The sequence below is a fragment of the Chelmon rostratus genome, chromosome 18 (genome assembly GCF_017976325.1).
Source record: "Chelmon rostratus isolate fCheRos1 chromosome 18, fCheRos1.pri, whole genome shotgun sequence".
In the NCBI taxonomy this organism is placed as follows: domain Eukaryota; kingdom Metazoa; phylum Chordata; class Actinopteri; order Chaetodontiformes; family Chaetodontidae; genus Chelmon; species Chelmon rostratus.
In genome coordinates, this window is record NC_055675.1 from 11,962,302 (window position 1) to 11,980,849 (window position 18,548).

Genomic DNA, 18,548 nt, shown 5'->3' on the forward strand with positions numbered 1-18,548 from the left:
AATGCACCTTTACATCTATTACTGTTATGATGACATTAGCTGAGTGCATCAACAGTTGGGGGCACTAATTATCGAGTCAGATGCCATTAAACCATTGCGGAAGAAGAGGGTACAACAGGTAGGGCTGGGTGTCATTCAAAAAGTTTTGATACCGGTGCTGGTACTGGTACTGATACCCTGCCTTCAATACCAATTCCTGAACAATCATTGTAGTGTCTAGTCTGCCTAATCCACTGTGATGTTTGTGGTACTGGGAAATAGTGGCAGAGTGAGACCTCTGACTGTCTCTGTGCTAAAGAGCAGCTAGCCTGGGTCCACTTCGGCTGCAGGTTATCCATTTCCATGGTGGCAAGGAGAGGATGCACCGGTGGACGTTTAACGTTAGACAGCCAATCACCACCATTATTAAGATCTTGGCACGAGCTTGCTGCATGCTACTGGCTCACCGCCACCGATGAGTTTTACGTCTTAGTATCGCAATTTGGTGCCAATGACAAGGCATTTTTTGATACTCAATAGTATTGAAGAAAGGTCCTCACGACAAGACGCTGTAATCAAAAGAGCACCAGTCACAGTGCAATACACACAAAGCAATGTGGAAAACATGATGGAAATATGGCGTTTATGTTTGTTCAATGTATTGTCTTAAAATTCCTTTTGATTGGTAAATCTAATAATTGTGCAAAACGATCGCAGTCAGATCAAAAAATCTTGATTATGCAATCGCAATACTTCGACAGGGGAAGATTTGGAGACAAAAGAGACAAAAAGTGAGGGGAACAAGGTTTAAAACGCAGACAAAGATGTGTAGGCTGGTGGGTGGAGGCTGGACGGGGATTTGATTCTTGTCTCCCACAGCTGTTTTCACAAGAAAAGTTTTCTGTATGTTTCACAGAACAACGAAAGAGCAACATGTCTTTCTGTGGAGAGCCCAGAAGACCAAAACTGTGGGAAACAAACTGGCTCAGCATTATATAATTTATTCTATAGTCCCACTTCAGGGTCTTTCTGGCCTAATTGCAACAAGTTCAGCTGTAGCAACTGAGCACACTCTGGGCCAGATGCACTGAGGCCTTGGCAACAGTTTGTTAGACATTCTGGCCCAGAATGACACAGAGATCAAACAAGACGAAGACACCTTGTCCGAGGCCACATTTTACGAGGTGTATAATACAAATAAATAAATGGGGTCATGGAGAATGGCAGAATTATGTATTCATTGGAAATATGCTAATATGCTGTACAAAATTTATGGTTCTTTGACGGCACGGTGCAAAATGTAGCATCATGTATATCTGCTTCTCTTCATCTTTTAAATGATCCTGCTGAATATTACAGAAGTCACGATTAGCCAGGATGTAAGTTTTTGAGCATAAATGCAAAAAAACACTTGCAAAAAAAATAAATAAATGTAAGCGTGAAAAGAGACATTGTGTTAGGTGTTATCACATCAGGCACGGTGCTACGCTACCTTGTGATTGCAGGCAAAACATGCTGTGCCATCTGTTGTGTTGTTGCGCTGAAGTCAAAAAACGGTGCCAAAAATAACAACGACGACATAAGAAAGAACCTGAGTAACAAATTTCAGCAAACTGAACAGGGAATTCTAGTCAGCCCCCAGGATTGTAAGAAAATGCCATTTGAAGACACAGATGAGAGGAAAAAGTAAGAGAGAGAGTTATATACAATAACTATTTATGTGTGCATCCACAAATATAATATATATGTGGAGAAAGTCATTTCCATACAAATCCCCAAATACATTTGTGAGTCCTTCTGTGTGTGTTCATTAATACTGAGACTGATCTGACTCCACGCTGGACGTGCTCAGTGGCAAAAGTGTTGTGAAAGTCCTGAGATTTGTTCATTGCCAATTCTCACATTCCTGAAACGATTAATACTTCATTTGAACAAGAACAGAAAGATCTCCTTCGCTAAAGCTTGTGTTTCTTTCATGGCTGCCGCAAGAGAAACATCAGACCGCAGGCATTTTCCTCATTTCAGCAGCCATGAATGGATGGAGTCAGGGTTAGAAATCAGACCTTCTTTGAGCGAATCGAACCCCTGAACCCGAGGAAGAGTCTATATTGACCAAGAGGCAGTAAATCTTTAGCAGATAAATCAATAAAGGTCACATGCTCTATTGGCCGGTCACTTTTTCCTTCCAATAACCTTTGGTTTTGGCCTGTTCTCAGACTTTGTCGCTTTCTGGCCGCTGTCCACTCCCTCTGACTGTGAGCCAATCACATCAAAGCAAATGAAAGGCTTGATATCAAAAGGGAGACTATGGAGTCAAATGAGAAAGCCATGTATCAGACAGAGACAGCTGAAAGCGTCAGTGGCAGTCAGCGGGCTGCTGTTCAGTCCGCTATAATAAGGTAATTAGCGAAGAAGCTCATAATATAACTCTCTGGTTAAAAGAAAATTAGATAAAGCTTGTTAATCAACCAGCTGCCATACTTAATTCTTTCACCTCTGCTTAGTTTTGACAGAGAGGGACCTTTTCAAATGTAAAAAGGTGATTAGAAGAGGAACAAACTATCCCTTCAATGCAAGTTACTCTCCAATTTATCACCATTCTACTATCTACTGCTAGTGTAACTCAGCAAAAGACTTCCATCAGCTCTGTTCAGACTGACTGGCTGGAGAAATATCAGATAATGAAGGGGACACAGCTGAATGCCGCTGTAGTAAAAAGACAGCAAATGTCATCTTCAATAATCAGCTCCTGCTGGAGTGTATCTGTCGCGCCATTTTTTTTTCATAAAAACTCATCAAGCAACGTTGTCGCAATGGTGTCAGATCAGAAAAGCGTCGCTCTGGAGGGCACGGACGGATGGCGTGTTTGATGTTTAATCTGAAGGACTCTGTGTTGACCTTAGACTGAGCCCAAAAAACTCTTTAATTCCAACCAGCCATTTACTATGATTCCTAACCTCACCGCCGAGCCGCAGCCAGTTACCACCGTGACGCCTCATTTATGCCGTGACCCGAAGCACAGAGGCCAATGATACGTGACAACACAATTCACGCGGGAAACATGCTAACGGATTAGCTTGCTAGCAGTAGTGCTTGCTCGGCTGGCCCCTATCGGTCATGTGACCCCAGCCAAGCAGGTTGTATCGCTTCTTTGGATGGTGGTTAACCATCTTAACATGTTTCTCATTTGGTGGCAGACATCGCTTGCTGACACTCTGTGTCTCCCGGTCGGGATCGGGCCCGACATTTCTGGGTTCTGCATGGGTCCAGGTCCCAGTTGTCAAACAATAGACGGGTCTGGTTCAGGTTTGGGTCTGGCATTTCTCTGCTCTGCAGGGGTCCAGGTCCCAGCTTTGAAATAATAAAGGGGTCCGGTTTGGTTCCAGATAGTACATTTACGGGTCTTTTCAGGTTTGGGCACAAACGTTTGGACCTGTGAGGACCATTAGTTTAAACCACTACGGTCTGATTGTGGCCTCTAGTGGCCGCTAATGGACCTTTTGGATTCCTGTTCTTATTTATCTTAGTGGTCCCTGGCAGGTAGGCCATAAGGCTCATTAAACTAAACTACCGTCTTTTCTTGTCAGACTACAGCACCGACACATTGTTTGCTCCACTTTCACAAAGTCAACACCCAACACATTTGCCGCTCTCCACTGTCTGCCATCTATGGTCATTACTGACAACTTTGCAGTGTTAAACGACCCGTTCATCCATTAATCATCCATTCATCCATACATCTTGCGTATCTATCTATCATTGATCCATCCCCTCTTGTTATCATCTACCCCTCCCTGGTTCCCCCGACTCGTCTCCCCCAGCCCTCTCTCCATTCATTCATCCAAATCTCAATCCCTCCATCCCAGTATCGATCCACACCCAGACATTCATCTATCCTCTATGAATATATCTGTCCAACCATACATTCTTCCCTCCCTCCTCCCTCCTCCCTCCTTCCTCCCTTGGCTCCTTATCCTAGTCAAGAAGCTTCTACAGCAAGACTTAACACGCTCCACCACCTCCGCTGTCCCTGCACGAGCACACACACACACACAAACACACACACACACACACACAAAGGCACTCCCTACAGGATGCAGACGCAAAGACACACAGACATCGTTTTCACAGCTCCCTGAGCAACTCAAATGGCCCGGGAGAGTCTGTGCAGAGCAGCAGAGGAGAGAATAAAAGAGAGCGCGAGCCTGAGAGAAAGACTGAGAGCCACAGAGAGAAAAATTACAAGGCAACAAGGGCAACAATGATACAGAGAGAGAAAAATATGGTGGCACAGAACAAGAAACCAAAAGAAAACCAAAGAGGGTGAATTGAATAACACTGGACATAGGATCAATTTACAAGCTTCCAACCATGTTTATGTAACTCTACACAATGTGATAAACTTTATAGGCCGTCTAAGAGGATGTTTCATCAGGAGTATGTTCACTGCTGAAATACAATTTACTTCTGTGGCAAGCAGCAAGAAAAACAATTTAATGAAATTTTAGCACCGATCCTGCCCGAAAACCTCATTTCTCTTGCTTTTTTCAGCTAAATATAAGTTTTTTTTATAACTTCATACTCCTTTCTGAGCCGAGCAACCTTCGCAGCCCCCTGGAATCCATTAGACTCAACAAAATATCAGTGTCATTTTGAAAACATGCTTGTTTTTTCTTCAGATAGGAAGCGCTCATCTGACACCAGTCATATCTCCATCTCTTAATTATGTGTAATGAAGCCCGAGGCATCGCTTTGCAGTCGCTCGCCATTATAATTCAAGCGCTCCTTTGATGTAATAAGATCAAAACCACTGTGCAGGCGGAATATCGGGATTCACAGCAACAACAACAATAGCAACAACCACATCAACAGGATATGAGTTCTCAGAGAACAATAGGGAAGTGTTTCACCTTGAGGGGTAAATAGCAATACAGGAGCAGCGAGTAACATAAAGTCAGCACCACAACAGTTTGAAGCGTATTAAAACAAAACAGAAAGAAAATCAAGTGTCTGTCTGCCTGTCTGTCTGTCTGCCTGCCCTTTATGTCAAGCTGTCTGTCTGGATGTCTGCCTCTGCGTAAATATTGAGGCAGCAGTATTTGGCCAAACACCATCTCAGCTCATCCATCAGTGGTGGTCACACACAAGGTCAGCTCCCAGCTCCGTCGATACGCATCTCTGCAGCTCAGCAGGCACACGCGCCTGTGGTATCGCTCGCTCAAATCCGGCGCACGACCTTTGTTGCATGTCGTCGCCTCACTTCCCCCCCCCCTCCTCGCTCTCAGCCGCAGAGCGTCGATGTGACACTGGCAGCGGTTTTTAGAAAAAGTGGTCAGGGCTCAGGAATGCGATGCGGGAGGGTTGAAATTGGCCGGCAGATTGTTGTGAAGAGGCAAGCAATCGACTGGCTGCAGGAGATTTGTCGGCGCCCTCCACAGCTCCGGTTTAAGATGAAAGGTCCTGAAGGGTTTTTGGGGGATGCAGGGAAGATAACTTTGAACATTTGGGTTTATAAAAGCACTCACTAATGACATGTATGAAAGAATGCTTTGAAGGATTCAAAACATTGTTATTTTATATGGCAGTGTGCCGATATGAAGTTGTATCACCTTCTAGACATGTTGCCTTTTGGTTTGTCGCAACAGATGGAAAGAGCCATGTCTCAAAAATGTGTTTTATGACCTTTGACCACCAAAATCTGATGAGTTCATCCTTGAGCTTAAGTAACCATTTGGGCCAAATTTATAAAAATTGCCTCAAGCTGTTCGTGAGAAATCGCATTTATGATAATGGCATAATAACTGTCATAAACGTCTTGCATTTGAAATACAGAATCAAGGCAGGCCAGTGGACTCTAATGACTCGTGATTTAAGAGGACGTATTTTGGGTAGGCCCCCTTTCATTTCGTCCATAGACAAAAACAGGTGACGGTTGGAGCATTTTTACTTGGACTGACGTGAAATAACAGATGCATTAGAAAATATCTGACAATGTGACTCCCAAGGTAACAAATATCCAATTACCGAGCTTCAGATCCTCTCGCTTGTGCCACTGAGGGTGGACGGAAGCTAACAGCCTTTTTTCACGGCGGACATTTTGACTTGTGATGGAGGGAAAAGCACAGGTGTTAATAATAACATTATTAATGGCTCATTTCTATTCAAGTGTTCCAGTAAGCCCTGACAGCCAGTGAGCCAGCAAGAACAATACCAGGACCCTGAAAGTGAAGCAGCCGTCTTGTCATTTAGCGTTGAAACCTGAGTTTTTCCTGCTGTTACACATCAAATTGTCTCCTGTGAAAAAGGCATATACTTATTGGAGAGACCTGATTTACAATTTACAATCTATCATTTAACTTAATTCAGTTGTGGAATCTGAATCAAATTTGGATGAATTCAGCAATAATTCAGTGTTTTTAACTTGCTACCACTTAGATTTAGCCCTTCAACTGTCCTTTCCATAGCAACAGTGGCAGAGGTTAATGGGTATTTGTAGTATTAAGAGTGAGAACCAGTGGCCTCTCCCAGTTTGCAGTAAATTCTACAAGTTTTCATGTTGGAATCGTAACCAGAGACTGTAGTTTAGAAGCTTATCTGGACAAAATTATACATAGAATACCTGGATAAACCAAAACATTGTATGTCCAAACTAAAAAAATATTGCAATCACAGTGATAATTAAAACTGTTTGCTGTTAGATAACATTGTGTGCTATGGCACAGCGTGGTTCAACATACAGAGGCACGACAGTGGAACAGCAGATGTGATTTCACATTACGTGTCAGCATCACTGAGACTACAGAACAAATAATCCAAGTGTGTAAGGGTTCAATTTAAAGTCTCCACTGTGCCGTGGAAGAATATAGATTGAGTCAGCTTTTCCAGCTCAAACAAGAGATTTCACTTCTTCCTGATTCCACTCCTCCAGTTTCACAAACTGTTTTATGATGACAGTGCAAGCTGATACACCATCATAGTTCTGCACCCTTTTTGCGAGCCTCCAAATGCGTTTACCAGACATGCCACAACCGCGAGGAGAACTCATGTTGTTTTTACAATAAAAACATCTAGTGTAGAAAATTGCAGTTTATGAGAAAGCTTTCCAAAGAAAAAAGCAGAAGAGCGGTGCTGCGGTGAGCTTGGTGGTGGTGAGGCCGGCTTTTAGATTACATATAAAAGTTCTTCAGCTTTGCATCCAACAGGAACATTTACTGTATCTTTCACGGAGGGGCCAAAAGCAAATGAAAACACTTCTGGTCGTCTGAGGGTCTATCACAAGGACCGCCACAAAGAAGAACACATGAACTGAGACCCAAATCTGCAAGCATTTTGCTGAATGCATACAGTATGTGCTTTAGTTATTACAACAGGAAACATGGAGTCAGTGACTATATTTTTAAGATGGCAATGTAAGTGTGTCAACTGGTCGATTGGTCAGTCCACCACTAAGATGCGCACTAAAATCCAGTATTTAAAGAACTATTGCATAGATCGCTGTTATGATTTTTGCAGACGTTGATTGTCCCTCACAATACTTCCCTCTAGCGCCACCATGAGGTTCACATTTGTGTAACATGTCTACACAACTACCGGATGGGTTGCCATGAAATCTGGTGTCCCCCCTCAGGAGGAAGTGTCCTAACCTTGGTGGTCAGTTTGCCCGACTGTTCGGTTAATGCCGGAATGCCTCCAACTGATGGCATTCTCATTAGCTTCGGCTGTACCTTCTGTTTGGTGCTAATTAGCAAATTTAGCATGCTAGCATGTTAAACTGAGATATGTTTCAAAAGTTACCTGGTTAACATCAGCATGCTGGCATTGCTGCTGTGAGCATGTTAGCATGCTGATGTTAGCATTTAAAAACATAGTGTTTCCATTCAAGTGCAGCCTTCCAGCTAGCATGACTGCAGACTTCGATCTTTTTGGGCTGAGATCTAAGGAGCCCCCACTGACAACTACTGATTAAGTCTGGTTTCATGAGAACAATCATTAAAAATGTACTATCCAATACTATCCAATAGGCTAATGGAGCACAGGCTAACGGGGGGAGGGTCTACAATTCTGTAAAGCACTCATCATTGACTTGAATATGATATGAGGAACTAAAAGTAGAGCTCAAATATCTAGAACGGCACATTTCCGTAAGCGATCAGTTGGTGAGAGAAGTTCTGTCACATCCAGATGATGTGACTGAGACCTCGTCACCAGCAGCACTCGTAGTCTAACATGGAGGATGGGAGGCTCTAACAGCCTTCTTCTCAGCCCTTGGACACATTCCAGCGTAAAATACATCTTACTGCACATTTTCCATCGCAATAGTTGGTCTTTTTCCAAGCCCTAATGTATCTACTGAATCTGAGCGGGAGTGCAGAATTATGTGCTGTTTGGTGACAGCTTTGACGGACCTGACAGACTTCGTCGGCTGATGGATTTTTTTTTCGTCGGCACAACAAATATGGCACCACATTTACAGCCGAACAGCATTAGCAGACTAGACAAGTTTTATCCCATTATACAGTATTATCTGCTTGCTGTTTATCACAACATTCCAAACATTCCAGATGTTAAAACTCATCATCCATGACAGCTTCAGTTAAATTAGATTAGAAGAACATCTGGGACGGACCAGTGGTTAATGCTGAATAACTGTATCCACGGTTTCATTTAGTTTGAGTGGAACGTAACAACAAAGTAATGCAAAGAAACTTGCGGATTTGTGCGCACACACACTTTTGATCAAGCTAAGTTTTCAAACCCTTCCCTAGAGATGCTCACTATGACAACCGACCACCCTGATTATGCACAAAGTGTACTGTGATCAACAGCAGTGTCAAGCAGGGCTACTTGCACTTTTAAGCGCATATATTTTCTGGTGTGTAATACATGTAACTTCACAGTTATCCATCATTTGAGGATAGAGGTATTTCAAGTTAATTTGCAAAGAACTAGAGCAAAAGAACTTGATGCTGAGAGCTAAGAAAGGAAGAAGTACTTTCATTCCCTGTTAGTGTTCTGATGCGGAGGAAACAGGGGTTCCGACAAGAGTAATTAAAAATATCTGTGAGCGTGAACAGAGCTGATCCATTTGCCTGACCTACGATAATGCGTATCACAGCACTGCAGTACATTGCCCTGAAATAAGCTCAACATCTTCTAGTGATGCTGACTGTCAAGTGAACAGTAATTGTTTTGGGAGAGTTCAGCCACTGCAGGTACACTTCCTGCAGCAAAAATGTTACTTCTGCACCACTGCAAAAAATGGCTTCAAGCACTGTTTCGCAATGCAGGTTGATTGGCCTGTTGTTTTCCTGTCTTTGCCTTTCAAGCATCTGCGGATTAACACACCTACACCGCAGAAACGCTTACAGTGCAATCGCCCATTCGCTCAACCCCATCCCCGAACAGCGGTTGTCCAATCACGGATTAGCAACTATGATGAGACACTGCAGGTTTGACAAACTTTTTTTTGAAAACTTAATTATTTTTAATTTTATGTTAAGTTTTTGATATCTCCCATGGCGAAGTGGTGCACACGAGGCTCTAACAGAAGCTGTACTTCGTACTAAAGATATAAGAGGTTCGGGTCACTTTTGTTTGCCTTTCCAAAACCAAGAATACATGTGTTTGTTGGCTCCAATGGAAGCAGGCAACATTAGCATGCCCAGTTAACTTACTACCGCCAGTCGCAACCTACCGTTATTTCCAAAGGTAAGGACAATGCTAATATTAAAGGTTAAATCTAACCTGTGTTAAACTATCTATACCCTGAAATACATAAATGATGCTCTTTTGTGTTATAAGGATCATCGGCTGTTGAAGATGCTGAGTTTTTGTCTGGGACATGACGCTTTAGCCAGTCTTCTAGCATAGTACCATGTATGTAGCTTTCACGTGCACGTTTAAAACTGGAAACAAGGCTTTGTTTTAAATAAAATCAGAACTTTCTGAATTAAAAAGTCAGCGGGAAACTGGGCTTTAACCAACTAAAGGAGTTAGCATTAGCTGAAGCTAGCTAGCTGCAGGTGACAAGGTCAGCTAGCAGCAGTCGTCATTTCAGCCGAGAAAATAAATGATCACTGGCTAAACTGCAAAATCTGCTTTAGTTTACAGAAATCACAGACCCATTGTTTCAAAAATTACTGCACATTTTTGAGTTGTAAATCTGCCAAAGTTACCATTCAAACTTCAGACGTGCTGAGTGAGAGAACAAGCCTGACAGGTGTAGCAATATTAACTCGAGGTTGCAAACAGAAAACAGTCAATTAATAATGTCTACAAGAAAAAGTCAGATATGTAAAAATAAGAGCCCTCAACAGGTACAAATCATATCAAAAGTAGCTCAAGCGAGGCAGAAAGGTACCTTTGCCTCTAAAGCGCCTAGATTCACCAGCACTTTCTCAAAAAGGCACCACTTTTCAAGACACTGTATTTTATTGACAGCTGAAAGCAGGAAAAGTACAATAACCCTTAATCACAGAGCACAGCCTGAACAATACGGTCGCAGCTTGGTCTGATCTGCCAGGTTCGAGATCTGATTTGGCACAATGGAACAGTACTTCACCTACAGGTCCTGAACAGCACTGGTATGAGAGAGCTCGTCTTGTTCGCAGACTCTATTGAAAAATATTGAATGAATTGCCAGTCAAGTCAGTGGCCAAGGCGTGATGGCTATATTCCTCCGAGCGCGGCCAGAGACCAAGAAAAGGAGAGGAGGGGGAGACAGATAAAGAAATGAAAAAGGCAAGAAAGACACAGACCTGGGGGAAAAGAGACTGACAAATTAGAGACTGCAAGAAAGAAAAAGTGACAGAAAATCTATTGACTCAGAGCTGAGACTGTGTGTGGCCCTTGTTGAAAGCGGCGTTGTACATAAAGGATAGCAAAGCCTTTTTATCTCGCCGAGCTGTGCGATGAGGAAGGAGTCGTGAAGATTGTTGCCAGAGTGCAGGACCTCTGTTCGCCTTCAACTCAAAGCGCCCTCAAAGTGAATTTGCTTGAAAATAAGGCTGAACGATATTGCAACAAAAAAGCATACTGTGGTTATTTTTACAGATATTGTGAGACGAGTCACGATTTCAGCGGTTTACATCCATGTCTGTACAGATTCATATAATATGTGTAGTTAAGATTTCAAAGGAATTTAATAAGAAGTAGTTAGTGTATTCTTTGGCGAGATGGAAGTTGTCACTATACTGACATGTATGATTCTAGTGAATAAAGTCCAGTGAGAAACTTGCTGTCTTCAGTTAGAGACTGTTTTTCCAAAGGACTGAGCTTCATCAGATTTTGCAACAAAAATCACCTAAAGCTCCATATCAGCAGAGCCAATGAACTTGTGGTGGACAACAATGCATCAAGTATACATAGATGCTGCTGCAAAGAAGCTACAAATTGTAAAACGTGGATGCTTCACACACACCTTCAACCCGGCAGAACAGAAGACCTATACAATCAGCACAGTTTCAAGGGGAACGCCCGAGATTAGTGTCAACAATCCAGAATCTGATCAAATGTGAAATATGGTCACAATCTCTCCTTCTGTTCCTGAGTTATGGTGTTGAAAAATGGTCAGAAAAGAGTTTTTGAAGAACATCATGATGTCACAGTGAAGCTGACCTTCGACCTTTTGGATTTAAAATGTCATTGCTTCATCATTTTTTCCCTGAGACATTTGTCTAAATTTTGTCATAATTAGCTCATGAATTTTTGAGTTATGGCCAAAATGTGTTTTGTGACACTGTAACCTTTGACCTTTGAACATCAAAATCTTACCAGTTCATCCTCGGGTCCAAGCGGACGTTTTGTCTGCTCTCATGAGAACGGGACAGACAGACGGATGTACAGACATACAGAGGGACAACCCTGAAACAGAACGCCTCTGGCCAAAGCAGCCGCCGGCACAGAGGCATAGAAATGATGGTGGAATTTTTCGCTGTCTGTACCAAACAAGCACGTTCCCTCACATCTGGAGAACATGATTTGTAGACCTGGGCATCTCTGCAGCGCCACGAGGCTTCATGTATAATAGCATGTCATGACACCTTAGTGTTACCTTCATCAAAGAAACTGCTCCTCCTGTGATTTTGATATTGCACTTGGCCATATTGCGATTTCACTAATATTTCGATAAACTGTTGTGCAGTACTTCAACATGCTGTAAAACCACCAGCATGATGCATATGCAGCATGTTGCAAAATGACTGAATATCGCTTACAAAATAGTATGGGAGTTGAGCTACAATTAAACTGAGTCGGAACCTCTTTCCATAACTGCAACATCTGACTTTAAATGGACAATTTATTCCAATTTGCAAACCAATTCAATTGAAATTATATTAAACCAAAGCCACCAGTAAATGTTTTCTTTTTTCTGATTTATCTTTTTCCGAAATGCATCTTTGATGAGTAGTGACTTCTGGGTTTGAACGACTGCACAGTCACTGTTTTGCAATCAGGTAACACACACCGCTCACATGCAGAGATACAATTTCTGTATTCATGTCGCAGCTTCCAAGTGGTAAATTATTCATTACGTCCCTCGATGGTGGAAATGTCACAGGAATGTAGTGCCACAGACAGACAAACACTGTGTCTCAGATAGCCTATGGCTGCTGTATATGTCCAATCTTGTTACAGTACATATATACAATCTTCATCTTGTCCCCTTGCTGTACAAAGATAAGTGTATTTGAACAATGGGGGTTATGACTGAAGATGTTTCTCAAAATTTGCTTCAGGAAAATTGCACTGCCTGCTATGACAGCTTTGTTTTGTTAATTTTTGAAAGATCAATTCCATATCTATTCTATTGGATCGTCAATTATCGTCTCTGTGATTGTGCACGACGCTGAATTGCAAAGCTATAATTCTACTTCATTTACTCTATTCAATTAACTTGCACACCAACGGCATAATTAACGTTGCATCATCATACACACCCACCGACGCACCAACCTTCTGCACAAGCTCCACTGAACCAGCCAATGGAGCGAGGCCGTCGGCTGCCGTCCTGTTAGCTCTCACGCCATTGGATAATTTAGTCATCATCTTTGTGACAGCAGCATGTGGGTGTATGAACTAATATAGCAACAAGGACCACAACCATCGCCACAGAAAGTGAGTCACCAGTGGCATATGTGCATCTGTGTGTGTGTGTGTGTGTGAAAAAGGTGTTGATAAAAACACCATCTGATCTGCTGTGGTCTTTCTGCTCCTGTTTGCACCAACTTTAAAAATCGTCCTCTCTGTTGGCTCATGGAGCCACGACACACTCCTCGCACTTTGCATGCCTTGTGCCTTCTGCACCACAACCACTGCCACTCGAAAACCTTTCAAGTTCAAATGAACTGAATAACGAAGAAAACTGTTGTAGTTATTTTCAACTCATTGGGACTCAAAATAACAACATAATAAGGAATTTACTACTACTTGTTTCCTGTAGATGAGAAGATTGATATCACTCTCACGCCCATACAATAAATATCATATCTCCTCTGTTTGATTATGTGGACTATTTCTTGCAGGCTGTAGCATGCAGGTAAGAGAGTGGCACTGATCTTTTCATCTAACTCTGGGAAAGAAAGCAAATAAACGTATTTCTGGGTAAGCCAAACTATGCCTATAAATGCATCACTTTGTGATTTTTACCGTTTGGCCAACGTTTCCTCAGGGAAACAGACATTTCAAGTAAAACGGTCAAAACTATAAAAATTCTGAATTATTTGATATCGTCACAAACAAAGAAAAATCTCTCCAAAACATTATAAATGTGCAAAAATCAACTGTAATTTCAGGATTTGTATAATTTTCACTGCAGGCTGACATGTTGATTCATAAAACCTATGTATACACATGATCCCAGAGTGTGAGAACCAAGTCACATGATCACAGTACTTGGGCCAATCCTCCAATCAGTGTCTCCCACTGAATCTGAGCATTTACGATCAGCCCTCCAGGCTTTCAAATGTAGCTCCAACAATTAGCTGATTAATCGAATTGGCCCGTTGACAGAAAACGCATCTGCAAGTATCATAATCGATCTATCTATAAGACCAGACGTTCTCTGGTTCCAGCTTCTTTATCATGAGGATTTGTTTTCTTGTTTTTCTCTTTATCTGCAATATTAAACTGAATTGTTTGTCAGATTAAATAACCAATTTGAAGATGTCACCTTGGGCTTCAGGAATATGTGAGAGGCATTTGTTAGGATGCTCTGAGTACCATGAAAAGCCCTCTATAAATAAAATGTACTATTATTATTATCAGTAATCAATAATGAAAATAATGACTTCATTCACTCTAACTTGAGTCACACTGGCAGAATTTCATGTGTTGGGACAGTGGACACTTGCCACATGGTGCTGTCAGCTGTGAAGCTGACACATCTCCAGCCTGGATCATTGATCTCTGCTCAGCTATGGTGACATCACATATCTTGCCAATTAACCCCGCTAATGAAGCAGGAGAAAAAACTGCTGTTAAGAGTTACAAAAGACATCAGTTCCACTACATAAGGCGACCCGGCCAACATTGTTTTCTACTCTGCGAGGTCAACTATTGGGTGGAAGCTCACATCGCAAAAACAATTACCTCCAGCAGGGGGTGAGCAGAGAGGCAGGCAGAGGGAAAATCGGCTATCTTTTAATTTGTGGTCAATTAGGTTCCGTTGAGCAAAGAGGATTGTGGGCAGTGTGGTTTCTTATGGAAAAACTCACAAAAAAAATACATGATAACATCTCAGTATCTTTATTCTTGCACGCTGTGGAGAATTTGTGTTTTCTTGTGAAGGCATGGATTCCAGCATTAGGAGACTTCTGTCTAAACGGCTGCAACTGTAACAGAGCTAACTGTGCATGGCCAAACTGTAACATATAGCAGTGTTAGACCTCCAGCTCAGCTAGCGGTGGTATCAGCTGGCTTAGCTATTACAACAGTTAACAGAGCAAAACATGCTGTTGACTATGGCATAGCATTAGTTCCACCACATTAGACACAATGACTATCACTGTGACAGCGACTCATTCACCACCACACTCACGGACCCTCCCTCGTTTTCACCTACACATGCATGCAGCATCCCCATTTACAGCACAATGGCGTGTTTCGTGTATGTATGGCAAGCGTGGCAATCTCACCGGCATTGTCCCGCAGACGTGATCACTTACACCGCGGTCGGCCCTTTTCTGAATGAAAATATGCACAGAAATGTCCCATTTCAGAGCACAATAGTCCTTTTACAAGCACACCTTCGCGCCACGAGGGTCAGGCACATTAATATCCTACGGTAAATTAGGTGATTTTCATGTATCATGCGCTGAGCAGCAACGCACATGTGTGCACACAGACACACACACACACGCGCAGGGAATCACGTCGATGACAGTGTCCTATTCAACGTGACAATGGGTCTTCAGTTGGCACACACCTACTGTACATGACTCCATGAGCTGAGAATGCTACAGCGCAAGCACTTCTGCTCACATTTATGCATTTATGCACATGCATGTGCAATGTCTCTGTCTACATCACAGTATGCCTTCAGTTTCTATACACATGGAGAGAAAAAAGGTCCACCCTAAGACCCTCCAACACTGCTGAATTTCAGAAATCTATTTATTTCATGGAGAGAATTAGCAGTTTGCCTAAATCTCCCTACTCTGCTTCGATGTGAAGCACTGATTCATTTTCCAGAGAGGCATCCAGAGAATCTTGCCTGAACTGATGTGTCCATGTATAGCTGTTATTCTTGCTGCTACTATGTACAGTAATGATGCTCCTTTGGTTAGCCAATGTGGGGAATCAATGATGAAAGCAATTCACACAGCAAGCATCCACCGTTTGAAAATGATCATGAACCTCACTCAGTTTAGTGGAAACTTTGTATTTTGTATTAAAGGTGCACTAGCTGATATTCTTTACATAAACAATGTGAGCCCACAGCGATTTATCACCTCCAGTTACAACGAAAAAGTTCCATTATACCCCCCGTACCCTTTCTGCTCTGCATCAAACGGCAGACAAACAGAGTTAGCGACTAGCTGGTGAACACAGTGCAGCAGTTAGCCAGATGTTTGCCTCAGCAGGTGGTGGAGACCAAAAACAAAGCTAACAGGAGAGATTACATCAATGGCCAGAAATACCATTTCAAATTAACACTGATGCCGTGAGCAGCACTGTAAATAGGCAACTGTTTGCCAACATGTTCGCCATATCAGTTTTATAAGACCATAATGCAATCGATGTCAGTCAACAGGCAGCAGTCAATGTTGTGCTTGTTGCTTGTTCCACTACCTCTAAGTCGGCAAAGCAATCAATACTGCACTAAGTTTCTCTTCCTTTCCCTGTGATGGATTTCTCTCTGCGTGATTGTTGAATGTTTCTGGGGAACATTTCTCTGCTAATCAAATCCATTGTGCTGTACTGCTCTCCTGGAAATTTCTAGACCTGACAGCAGATTGCCCGCGCTCGTCCATCTTTTTGTTTGGGAAACGTGAGGACCAACCAACTCGCGTTTGTTGCTTCGTTTCATAGCTGGAGTTTTATATGCGATTTGTGAAGGATTCAACCACATACACACCTACAGACCCATCCCTCCCTCCCTATTGTCTTGCTTGGCACCAGTTCCCATTGACACAGATGGTGATGGGAGAATGAGACACAGGGAGAGACGGACACAGAGGGACTGGCAGCAGCTGATTCTATGAGTTTTATCAGGTCTGCTCCTCCTTTCTTCCGTCCATACATCTTTTCCCATACATCTGTCCCTGCCATCCATCAATCCTTTACTTGACTGCCTCAGTTCATCACTCCCAGCCTCCATCTATCCATCAGTGCTCTATATGGATTCTCAGTGCCGTCTTAGAGCTCCCGCCAACAGATATTCATCCATTTACTTCACCTATTCGTCAATCTGTCCCTCAAACCAGATCCTACCTTGTATCATGACCTTTTACACACCTATTAACTGATCAAATGTGACCTTTCAGTCATTCATCTTTTCCCCTCCATCCATCCATCTTTCCACTGTGCTCCATGTCTAGTTACTGAGGTAAAAATGTGTCTTTTCCGATTGCCTGACATGACTTGTTTTTGTTGAACTCCTACAAAATCCCCCCCCCCCAAAAAAAAAAAAACTTTTCTTTCTCCACACAGATCTGCCCATTTAGCCCCCTCTGCACAGGATCAATAGTAATCTTAACACTTACCAGCTGCATGCCACAGATGAAGGCCAAGGTGCACCTGCCACTACAGCACCCCATGGTGTCCTCCTCCCCCTCTCCAGTGATCCACGTGGAGAACAAACTCTGGGTAAAACTCCCAAATCTCCAGCTGGACCTTCAAAACCCGAAAGCCCCCGGAGGGCCGTCTGGCTGGCTCGCAGCCCAGGTGGAGGCGCTCCCTGCTCGGCCTCACTGAGCAGAGTGCAGCGACAGCGCTCGCCGGAGCTCAGGGGAATAAAAGGCTACCACTTCATTCAAATGGAGGGGTTTCTGACAGGTAAACAGCAGGGAAATGTGGCCCCTTGGATTTCCAACACACTGGGAGGGGTCAGGGATCAAAGATGGAAGGTGGGCCTCGGGGATGATTCAAGTCCACAGATTGTTCTTGATGTGCCAACAGAGCCTGGATCTGCAGACAAACCCTTCCCAAGCATTTGCAAGTGAAGGCAGCTCTGATAAATCAGGTGGCGTGGTGCATTCTGAATAACGGTCCCAGGATTAATTCAGATTTCTATTCACAAACCAACTGACTCTCCAGTTACGTCCACACAGGGTCCACTTGTCCAGTCATCGCCCGCTGGACTAGAAAGTCCGGTCGACAGCCGCGTCCGTTGATCGCATCCTTATCGACGCTGAATATCTCAGGCTGAATTAGCACCGCACAGCCGCCACTTCCACAAACACTGACACACAATAAAAGCGGGGGGGAGAGATGGTGAGATTAGGAGGACGCATTCCCCGGGATTAAATGCCCCTTTGTTGCATAATCCCGAGTAAGAGCTACTTGGATCCGGCTAATTTGTTCTAGGGTGGAGAAAACAAGTGCGAGCGGTGCCTGCTCCTCCTCTCTTCTTCTCTCCTCTCAGGGGAAGTAACGGGCATGAAGCGGCAACATCCTCAACGGCTCACTCAGGCGAAAAAGAGGAGGAAAAGACAAAAGAGCGGTTTTGATCCCCAATTTTGGCGTTTTACCCACTCAGAGGACGGTGATCGGAATTGTTGCTAGGATGTTGTGATATGTCAACAGCCACCGGAGGCTGATTTCGGTGTCTGTGTCGGCTAATAAGTCCACCTCCTCCGGTTCATCTCCCCATCAGCTCCGCGACACAGCCGCCGGTTTGTCAGCCGGTGCTCGGTTAACTCGCCGCCTCCTCCGTCACGGCAAATAAATCTCTACAACGTTAAACAACAAGAAGAAAAAAAAGGGCAAAGATGACTGAAAAGCGTGTCCACGTTTCGGATGCAGTGGGACAGGGTGAAATTTCAGGTCGAGGTAAGTGTCCAAACGGAACGGACAAACGGCGATACGAGCGGGAATAACGGCTAAGTTTAGTTTGGCGTCTCGGGGCT

At 43.3% G+C, this 18,548-nt stretch overlaps 1 protein-coding gene across 2 annotated transcripts in view; it reads right to left on the reverse strand.

The window, feature by feature from the left end:
- nkain2 (sodium/potassium transporting ATPase interacting 2) overlaps positions 1 to 17,237 on the reverse strand; it is a 76,958-nt gene extending 59,721 nt beyond the window's left edge. For both annotated transcript variants that reach the window (XM_041958948.1, XM_041958949.1), the window contains exon 1: positions 17,184 to 17,237. In XM_041958948.1, the coding sequence (XP_041814882.1) occupies positions 17,184 to 17,237 (54 nt within the window). The remainder of the gene's footprint in view (positions 1 to 17,183) is intronic.
- Positions 17,238 to 18,548: the final 1,311 nt, after the last annotated feature.